The sequence below is a fragment of the Chanodichthys erythropterus genome, chromosome 21 (assembly GCF_024489055.1).
Source record: "Chanodichthys erythropterus isolate Z2021 chromosome 21, ASM2448905v1, whole genome shotgun sequence".
NCBI classification, from domain to species: Eukaryota; Metazoa; Chordata; class Actinopteri; order Cypriniformes; family Xenocyprididae; genus Chanodichthys; species Chanodichthys erythropterus.
The window spans coordinates 11,418,126-11,428,319 of record NC_090241.1 but is presented as its reverse complement, the minus strand read 5'-3'; the positions used below and the strand labels follow the sequence as shown (position 1 = coordinate 11,428,319).

Sequence of the window (10,194 nt, the reverse complement as noted above, 5' to 3'; positions counted from 1 at the left end):
CTATCGAATTTCAACTAAAATATCTTAATTGTGTTACTAATTCAAACTAATTCAGCTCAATCACAATGGGCAAATATAAATGCAGTGAACTTTCCTGTGCTTTTTAAGCAGTGGTGTTTAGTAATTTTGTTCTATACTTAAGTTTGACATTTTAGAGAGATCACAGCCTTCAATACTTGAACCTGATATTGATGATGATGATGTTTGAGCGTTTCCATATCATAAAAATTCTAGTTTTATATTACATTTGAGTGATGTATGGCTTTTCATTAATCTTTAGAATTAAGCGCTAGATGCTTTAAAAGCGTTTACGGTAAAGGAGTTGCTGCAAGAGGCTTTATGATTTTTAAACTACAAAAAAACCTTTAAAATCACACTTATAGATGCCAAAGAATATTATAAGATAGCAGTGTCATTTTAATCGTGCGATCTCGGTGAGAACATTTATAGTGAAATGTCTCTGTTGCTTAGTTTACCTTCTAACATAAGAACTGCAACAAATTATAAACTGAATAAATTTTTATTTTCCTTGTGCCTTCAATAAAACATCTTTGACATGAGAAAATTAGAAAAGTTCATGTGTATTTACATGTGTGGCATAAAAATGATTATAGAGAGAAATACCAGCAAAATCCATTACAATCGAATGTTTTTTTCTGTAGCAAGACTACAATAAAAACAGAAGTGTGTCAAGATGCAATCGAATATCAGATTTGGGTTATGAAAGTTGAGGGTGGGGTAAATGCTGATAATTCTTTTTTTTTTTTAAATGAATGGACCTTAAAACAACTAAAGCAGAATAAAATCAGTAGAAATCAACTAGAAATTAAACTGCATCAGAAAAAGAAAGTATCTGTGATAATATACTAAATATACATGATAACATTGAGCAGTAATTGTTTTTCCAATTATATAAATATTCAATGAATATCAAAACATTTTAACAAAGATCTCCCTTCCTTTCCTTAATGTTCACAATGTAAGTTGTTCAGAGTAACTGGATCAGAATAAACCAATGAAACTTCTCCAAATACTGAGAGAGGCTGTTTGTGTCTCATCAGTGTGTAGTGTAGAAACAGTCCAATTCAGATGACATTTTATCTGGCTTTAGAGGACAACCCTCTTCAATATCAAATGCCCATGAGATAGAAAAACACGCTACAATACCCTGCAAAATCACGTCCAGGACAATAACGGAATGTTTCAGTCTCTCAGTATGAATTCACATACTTGGTTTCTTCTCCACTGACACTTAAACACCTGCACAAAACATAAATGACTAGTTCCCAGTTCAAGCATTGGCCTTTAGGCCTAATTTCTGCAGTCCAGACAATCCTACCTTCACCGTAATCTCATCTGCATTTTCATTGCTCATGCATTTTCCTTCTATGAGGACAGAAGAAGAGGGAAATAATGTGAAAGACGGACGTCTCATCAGCAAAAAGTGTGTCGAGTGAGATAACTAAAACAATTTGAAGTTAAAATATTTCCTATACCACTCCATGAAGTGGCAAGAGGGTTTAGGGCTCAATTATTAAAAGAGTTTCTTCTTAGAAAAGCTATTTCTTTTCTGCACGTCTCTTTCTTCAGTGGAGCATCTGGATCTGTAAATAAATCTGTTGTGCTTGAAGTTTTTGAGTTGGTTGCATATCATAGATGTTCTCCTTTTTCTGGATCACCTTCCAGCTTATTGAGAGGTAAGGAACCAGAGAGATGCCGTCCTTCACTGTTCTTCCATCAAGCACTTCCTGAGGGGAAAAAAAGAAAAAGTATGTTAGATGCGATTAATTGATTTGACAGCACTATTCTAACTAACATTAGCTGTAGGATTTTAAATGAACGGTTACATTTGGAAATCAAACCATCAACTTTAAAGGCACATTTCTGTTATTTAATATTCATGGATATTATTGAATGAGCAGCACAGGCACTATCAGATGAAAACAAAATTTTAACTAAATTCAGCTGAATAATTACACTGTTGTCTGACACTATTGCAATTGATTCAAAGTTTCAAAAAGCTTCACTTCTCCCATTGATACTGTATTGTATTAAGTGGCATATAAATAAATATAAAATGTGATGAAATGTCATTTGGAAAAAGGTTGCAAGAAGGTCATTTTGTGTTCTACAGAAATAAGAACAGAATACGGCCATCAAACAATGACTACATCAGAAATGAGTCTTACCATCATCTCCACTGGTGAGCACCAAAGCCTGCAAGATATCAGACAGAGAGACGATGCCTTTCACAACTTCCTGTTCATCCACGATCACCAACCTGTGGACCTGAAAATGAGATCAATCAGTACGTTTAAACGCACAGTTCATTTTGAGCTACTGTCATATGGGGCTTTTTTACCTTCATAACAGCAATTTTTATAATTATCTTATTAAATGTATCAGTATTATCTTAGGGATGCAATATTACAAAAAAAGTCATTTTTGTTGATGATTGCTCTTGATATTGTAATAAAAATTATTAATGTTGAATAACAGAAAACAAAAATGTGTGTGTGTGTTTGGGGAAACGGCATGTCATAACTGGCAACACAGACAAAACATGTCAGTACATGACTTTAGTGTAGTGCGAATTATCGCAAAAATGCAGCGAACATTAATCTCTTACATCATATCTGTACTTTGTTGTTTATTATCTAAAAACTTCTGATTAACCACTGCATTCAGAAGCTCAACAGAAACATGTGACTGGTTATAATGCTCAAAGCTGAAAAAAAAAAAAAAACCCCAAAAGAAATCCGATGCAACATGCACAGATCTAAATGGCCTAAATTGTCACTTTTCATTCATTTTAACATTTATGGCAATAGCCGTAACAGATTTAGTTTTTTTACATTTCTGCACACATATCTTGAATTTATTTTATTTTCTTTCTATTTTGGTGGCATTTTTACCCAACGCTCATGTTAAATTATATATATTAAATATAAAATATAAATATATTTTACACACACACACGCATACACAAGTATTTAAAAGTTTGGGGTCAGTCAAGTTTTTTTTTTAAGAAATAAATATTACAAAATATTTTTATTTCAAATAAATGCCATTCTTTTCAGCTTTCTAAAGAAAAAGCATCACAGTTTCCACAAAAAATATGAAGCAGCACAACTGATTTCAACTGACAATAATCAGAAATGTTTCTTGAGCAGCAAACCAGTATATTAGGATGATTTCTGAAGGATCATGTGACACTGAAGACTGGAGTAATGATGCTAAAAATTCAGCTGCAGGAATAAAATACATTTTCCAATATATTCAAATAGAAACCAGTAATTTTAAATTGTAATAAAGATGCTGTTCTAGAGCATCATTAGAGTCTAAGAGACTTCCAAAAAATATAAAAAAAATCCTACTGACCCCAAACTTCTGAATGGTATATATGCAATCACGACCAAAAGGCTGAGGTTAATTCACATTGTCACATGCGTGTTCCTCACCTCAGCCTCCACCAGTCGGTTGATAATGGCCTCGAGGGTCTCACTGGCTCGGCAGGTGAGCACACCCTCAAAATACTGTGAGCGATGCTGGAGTGCTTTAGTCACAGTGATGTCCAGGTTATTGTACGTCTTCTCAGCTGCCAGATTCTGTGTGATACGAAAACCAGATTATCATGGGCCCCGTTTGCTACGCCACTGATATGAATCACTCATTTTGAAAACTGTTGTCATTGTGTGCGTTTTCTTAAATACATTAAGATTTTAAATCAAGTACATAATGTAAAAGACACAGCATTATGAGTACGAGATTGTGTACAGTAGTGGCTGCATTCGCTCAAGTTGATCAATAAGATAAAACCAGAGGCTTTAAAACACACTAGCAGCTGTGAATCCAATTGAACCAGAAACAGCATCACACACTCTTTCAATAACTCCACTGTTCTAGTTAGAAACAACAGATATAAAGACACAAAACTTACTATAACATCAAACTTGGAATAGATGTCAACCACACGTCCTGTCAGCATAAATGAGAGTGAAAAACAATGATCACATGAGAGGGGAAAGAAAAAACAAAACCACAGATTTGTAATTTATAATATATAAAAAAAAAGGAATACATTTCCACTCACCGTTTTCATCCACCACAGGAAGGGCGGACACTCTCTGATCCACGAAGATGCCCAGCGCGGAGTAGAGTGGCGTATCGGCGTGAACCACTGCGATGTTGTGAAACGTTCCGATGTTCAACTCCTCCAGTGTTTGTGACAGAAACGCTGGTTTGGGGATTTCAGATATCTGGGAGATAATATGAGCATCATCATAAACAGGAACTCTGTGCTTCTAGAAAGAAAACACCAAATTCTGAGTTGTACTAGTAGATGAGTAAACGGGAAATTTAGCAATAATTGCTCCATTCCAGTAGACTGGGTAAACCCAGCCTGATCTGCCGGCAATTTGATTTCGCCCAGCAACTCAGTCTGGAAACCCGTACATTCATTTCTACTGCTTCTGTTACACTTTTGTGGGAACCAATCACAGACTGGCTTATCCACCTTGCTCGCTATTGGTGGGTATAACACGATGACGATAGAGAAGCGACGGCAAGCACGACCGTCAATCCAATTCCTTTTAACCTCTCAACAATGCTGAATGACTTCTTTAGTTTAGCAAACAAATCGCTCAAGTGGGTGTAAATACACCCAAGTGTTTTTTTGCACAACCTGCAAAAATCGCTCAATGCCATTGCTGCTTCTGCAAACCGCTGATCAATGCTACAAACCAATACAAACTAAACCTGTCTGGAGTTTTCACGTCGCTCTACAAAGAACGTCACCCGGATCGTTGATCTGATTGGTTGAAGGACTATCCAATTGCGTGAATAATGCTCGTTGATCACGCCTCTTGTGCAGTAGAAACACATAGCAGACTCCCCAGACCAATGTTCAATTTTAAATTGAGCTTGATCTGGTGCTAGCCAGACAACCATTCCAGTTGAGACAGAATTACAGCAACAACACTGTGACAGTGCATTACTAAATAAATGAATACCTATGCTTAATTTTATGCGTCACAGGTGAGCAATTATTATGCAGGACTTACAAAGAGTTTCAGGAATTTGAGGATCCTCTTGTGCGTCAAGATGTAGAGTGTGTTTCCTGTTAGAGGATCAATCACGGGTAATCTGTGGATCTTATGCTTCAGTAGAGATGAAACTGCATCATATAGGCTGAGACAGAGAAAACATCAGACATATCACATCTCTTCAACAAAACCATTCAATCTGCCTGCACCAATAAATCTCTTACCTGGCATTGGGCGATATGCTCACGAGAGGCTTGAAGGAATCTTGCAAGTAGACCTCTATTAGAAAAAAACAACAGATCAGTCATAGGCTCACACATCAGTCCATTTACATCATGAACACACATCGAAGCATTATTCCCACCTCTCCATGTCTCTATTTTGTGCTCTTCCAACTCATATATCTGGACCTAAAACAGAGAAAAATGCATGAAATCTTTGAAAATTCCCTAAAATGACCTGAGGAAAAACTTAAATGCGAGAATAACAGTCTTAAGGCCCGTTCATACCAAGAACATTAACTATAAAGATAACGATACAGAAAGCATTAACGGAGCTGAGATCATTATGCCAGACTAGCAAAGAGTGTAACCTAAAATTACCTTATGTATCCTGCGCTAGTTTTAACAACATTGTCTTGCTTCCCTCCAAGTTGCAATGAAAAAGACTAGGTGTTGTTTTTATTCCACTATATTGGCTATGTCAGCAAAATTCACTGTTAGATTAGATTGATCACACTAGCTAGATTCACTCGAAACATAGTACTGCTGGTTAAAGCCGTGTAAGTGCAACAAGAACAGCAAATCAAAATCATGTTTTTAGAACTTTAACTTTATCGTTCTTGGTGTGAACAGGCTTTTAATGTGGGCAAGGAGGAGAGAATTTTACCAGAGGAGACTTGTAATAGCGATGAAGTATATTGATGAAATCTGTGATGGTCAGCATACCTACAACAGAAAAAAAAAGTGTGAAAGACATGCATAAGTTGAATCAGAACTTTTAAAACTTGTTACAATAAACTACTGTGAATTTATTGTAATTAATTATAATATAAGTAATTTATCATATTAATAATAATAATATTAATAATAATAGGCAACACTTTTTAATAATGTCTCATTTGTTTACATTAGTTAATGCATTAAGTAACAAACTAACGATAAGCAATACATTTGTTACAGTATTTATTAATCTTTGTTAATGTTAGTTAATAAAAATCCAGGTGTTCATTGTTCATGTTAGTTCACAGAACAACACCAGGGTTAATGTCAATCAGTCAATAACAATAAATTTAACACAATTTTGACATCTGAAATCTCCAAAAAAGCTTGCTTACCAACAAAGCATTGCTTCTTGCTGTCCCAGAGAGGCGCTGCTCTCACCCCATTAGACACTAGAGCAAAGAATGCCTTCTTTACCTGGTAACCAAAGAACCACAAATTAACCAACAGACACTCTAAATGTCATGAATATTGACAGAGTACAGAGCAAATAATACAAGTACAGAGCAAATATATCCAACCCCTAAAATCAACATGAAATCAATACTGACCAGAGCATTTTAATGCATGTGCCTATTAATAATTGTGCACATTATTCCAAATAAATATGTTTTTGTATTAATCTTCTATCGAAAAGTAAACTTGTTCTTCTTAAATAACAGCTTTCTTGCTGACAACACTTAAACCAAAAGGCTTTAGGCATAGTTTAATAAATGCACATTGAGACTGGCTGTATTCTGGTATGGAACAGCTACTTTACATTATCAAATTAATTACTGATGGGTAAAATCTAGTGTTGGCCAACATTTTTCTTGTTTCACACAGAAATAGGTCACACATGGAAGTAAATGGGTTGTAAACAAGGCTGCAAATTTAACAACATTTGTCTTCTTCTGAGTTCCCACCTGGAGAGAAGTGTCAAACACCACTAACTTTGAGCTGGTGGGCACCAGATCATAGCAGCGGTGGGATTTCATAAAGCGGGTGTAGACATTATACTCAGGATCTGGTTTGAAGGAAAGGAAAAAAGGAATAATTCACAATTTTATTGCTTGAAAACGCACTGCCTAAAACATCAAATCATCAACAAGCATTAAAACACAACCAACGAAAATATGAGAGAAAAAGTGTCAGAGTACAAAGTGTCACTGGATCATATTTCTGTTGTCACTTTAGTCTCAGATTTCACTGCAAACACTGAAGTCAAACCCCTGCTCGGCTCTGCTTTCAAATCTCACGCATGAGCTGCAGGTGATCGCAGGACTAGTCTCATTTTTATTTATTCACATTCTTACCCTCTATGTGCGCCTCCTTTTTACCATCCAACTCATCTAGAACAGCAGGAACCTGAAAAACAGATGTCAAGTTTTAAACATTCAAAACTTTTGGTTTTCCCTTATAAATGTGATCATTCTCCTGATGAAATGAACAATAAGCTGAACTAGTTGTTATACTAAACTGAGCAAAAGGCTAAAACGTCTCTAGAAAATACATATTAGCCAGACAAGTTAACAGAATGACAGTTCTGCTTGCTTCAAAGTATTCAAATTCTTACACATTAACTATTGTTTTTGAACTCCAGAGCTTCAGACAATTAGAGTTTAATTTCAAATCCTTAGCACTGTTCCTCCATGGATGAGTTCACTGCTTTGCTTTTTAACTGCCAATAACAGAGAATGCTGACAGATAGGAAACTTGACAACTTACTAGCTTGAACATTATGTTAAGATAGTATCAGTATAGTTTTATTTAATGCCATGTCAGCATCATGCCATAGCCATCTTCATGGCAAAAACTGATTTACAAAAATACAAGAGTTACATATACACAATAAAAATAAAAATCAAGCAAACAGAAAAATACAGCAATTAATATTACACAAGATTTTTAACATTACCGTGAATGTCTAAAACCTTTTCTGGCAAATCTTACTAAATGAATAGAAACAAAGTACTAGTAGCAGCAGTAAACGTGTTAACATTGTACTAGTTTAACAGCAGTTAACGCGTTAAAATCGTTATCAGTACTAGTGTAATGGCAGTAAACTTGTTAACATAGTGCTAATGTAACTGCAGTAAACCTGTTAACAGTACTAGTGTAGCAGCAGTAAACAATTTAACAGTGCTAGTGCAGTAAACTTGTTAACATAGTACTCGTGTAATGGCAGTTAACTTGTTAACAGTACTAGTGTAACAGCAGTAAACGTGTTAACATAGTACTAGTTAAAAGCAGTAAACATGTTAAGAGTACTAATGTAACAGCAGTAAACATGTTAACAACAATACTACTGTAACAGCGGTAAATGTGTTAACAGTACTAGTGTAAACTTGTTAACATTGTACAAATTGTAACAGCAGCAAACTTGTTAGTACTAGTGTAACAGCAGCAACTTTTATTAAGAGTTCTAATGTAACAACAGTAAACGTGTTAACAACAATACTACTGTAACAGCAGGAAACTTGTTAACAGTACTAGTGTAACAGCAGTGAACGTGTTAACGGTACTAGTGTAACAGAAGTAAAGGAGTTAACGTAGTACTAATGTAACAGCAGTAAACGGGTTAACAATACTACTGTAACAGGAGTAAACGGGTTAACAATACTGCTGTAACAGCAGTAAACGAGTTAACGGTATTAGTGTAAGCAATAAACTTGTTAACGTAGTAATAGTTTAACAGTAGTGAACGTGTTAACAGTACTAGTGTAACACAAGTAAACGAGTCAACATAGTACTAGTGTAACAGCAGTAAACGTATTAACAGTACTAGTGAAACAGGAGTAAACGAGTTAACAGTACTAGTGTAAGCAGTAAACTTGTTAACATACAAACTTACTCGTGTAATGGCAGTAAAGGCAGTAAACTAGCAGCAGAGAACTCAACTTGACCGCAGGAGATGTATAACTGGCTTCATATGAATAAGAAATACTACATGACACTACAGACATCCTACTAATAACACTTAACCCTCAATCTCAACATTTTAATCAATATTAGCCATTTTTGAATATTGCAACACAATTAAACAAAATCCGCCGTTGGTTTAACTGTCTTTCGGCGTCATTCAGGGAGACTGAATCTGTCAGATCAACTCTAATCTCACACTACTTACACACTCCATGATCCATTCACAGTGTGAAGACGAATAATGCTGTTTACTTCGATCTCTGAATGCGAAAATATAGTTCAAGTCGGTAGAAGAAATGTTTAATTCGTTTCTGGTGCCGCTCCTTGCTTACAGACTTCTTACAAAATAAGGAAGACCTCTGCGGAGGCCGCGACCGGATATGACGCCACACACGTGCGCGCGCTTCTCCATCATCATCATAATAGATACATAATCGTACATAATAATTTATTAATCCTGCTAATGAACTGGTTATAAATTTAGAGTTACATAAATATGATTATCATAACAGCATTGCAAAATAATTATGATCAGCACAAATGTAAAAGAAAAAAAAAGTATTATAAAACATGTCTTGACCACGTAGTGAGAACCTATTTAGATTTGTATTTATTTGATTTGTTTTTATTTTGGCAGTATATAAAATTACATTAAAAGTAAAACGATTCTAAACAGAAGAGAAGTAAATAATCGCGTTGTCAAGGCAACAAAAAATATATCGCTTAAACATAATTTTGAACAGGGCAGAAATGATAGCACAGAAAAGCAGAAAACATGATAATCAGCAGGGTAAGTTAAAAACTGGCCAGAAATACAATCAACCGCTACATTTATGAAACCTAGGTAGCAGGCCTAAATATGTTAATCCTATACTTTTTGTTACAAGTAACGTTAGTAGGCCTAATTGTTGTAAACACAAGTCTATCAAAGTTGTCGATTAAAAAGGTCTTGAAATGTACCAGTGGCCCCTTTTATCTATCAACTGCACTCATATTTGCAGAGAAAAGCATCAAGATGGAAGTCAAGTTTCTCCTGAAAGATGAAGTTTTTGTGGATTTCTTCAATACATTTTTAAGTCTTCCAGTAAGATAAATCTTCCATCTGCTCATCCATGTACCTTGAATGGGCTGGTTATCCTGGACTCATCCTGCATGTTGTCCTGTTTTTAGGTGTTTGGACTAACCCCCCTCTACATGCTCAAAGACAACAAGTGGTTAATGTGGCCAAATGTGCCCTTTGCTCA

General features: G+C 35.4%; 1 protein-coding gene across 2 annotated transcripts; it reads right to left on the bottom strand.

Annotated features, from left to right (window-relative positions):
- Nucleotides 1-491: 491 nt before the first annotated feature.
- On the bottom strand, nucleotides 492-9,322 carry prkag1 (protein kinase, AMP-activated, gamma 1 non-catalytic subunit). Of its 2 annotated transcripts, none has more exons than XM_067373549.1 (13): nucleotides 9,156-9,322; nucleotides 7,342-7,393; nucleotides 6,952-7,052; nucleotides 6,382-6,463; nucleotides 5,934-5,992; nucleotides 5,410-5,455; nucleotides 5,270-5,324; nucleotides 5,064-5,190; nucleotides 4,094-4,304; nucleotides 3,941-3,978; nucleotides 3,462-3,608; nucleotides 2,190-2,289; nucleotides 492-1,748 (listed from the first exon to the last, which is right to left on the bottom strand). In XM_067373549.1, the coding sequence occupies exons 1-13, from the start codon at nucleotides 9,162-9,164 to the stop codon at nucleotides 1,738-1,740; spliced, it is 1,038 nt and encodes a 345-aa protein (XP_067229650.1). In that variant the 5' UTR covers nucleotides 9,165-9,322; the 3' UTR covers nucleotides 492-1,737. The 2 variants fall into 2 exon arrangements, with proteins under 2 accessions (XP_067229650.1, XP_067229651.1); XM_067373550.1 differs by having other exon boundaries at nucleotides 495-1,748; nucleotides 4,094-4,259.
- Between the last annotated feature and the right edge of the window lie 872 nt (nucleotides 9,323-10,194).

Bases quoted from the DNA above. Each gene is read 5' to 3' on its own strand.
- prkag1 (XM_067373549.1), bottom strand. The intron at 3,609-3,940 runs GTAAGTTTTGTG...CGTATCACACAG, and splicing joins ATTCCAAGTTTGATGTTATA to AATCTGGCAGCTGAGAAGAC. The intron at 2,290-3,461 runs GTGAGGAACACG...TCTCATTTTCAG, and splicing joins ACCGACTGGTGGAGGCTGAG to GTCCACAGGTTGGTGATCGT.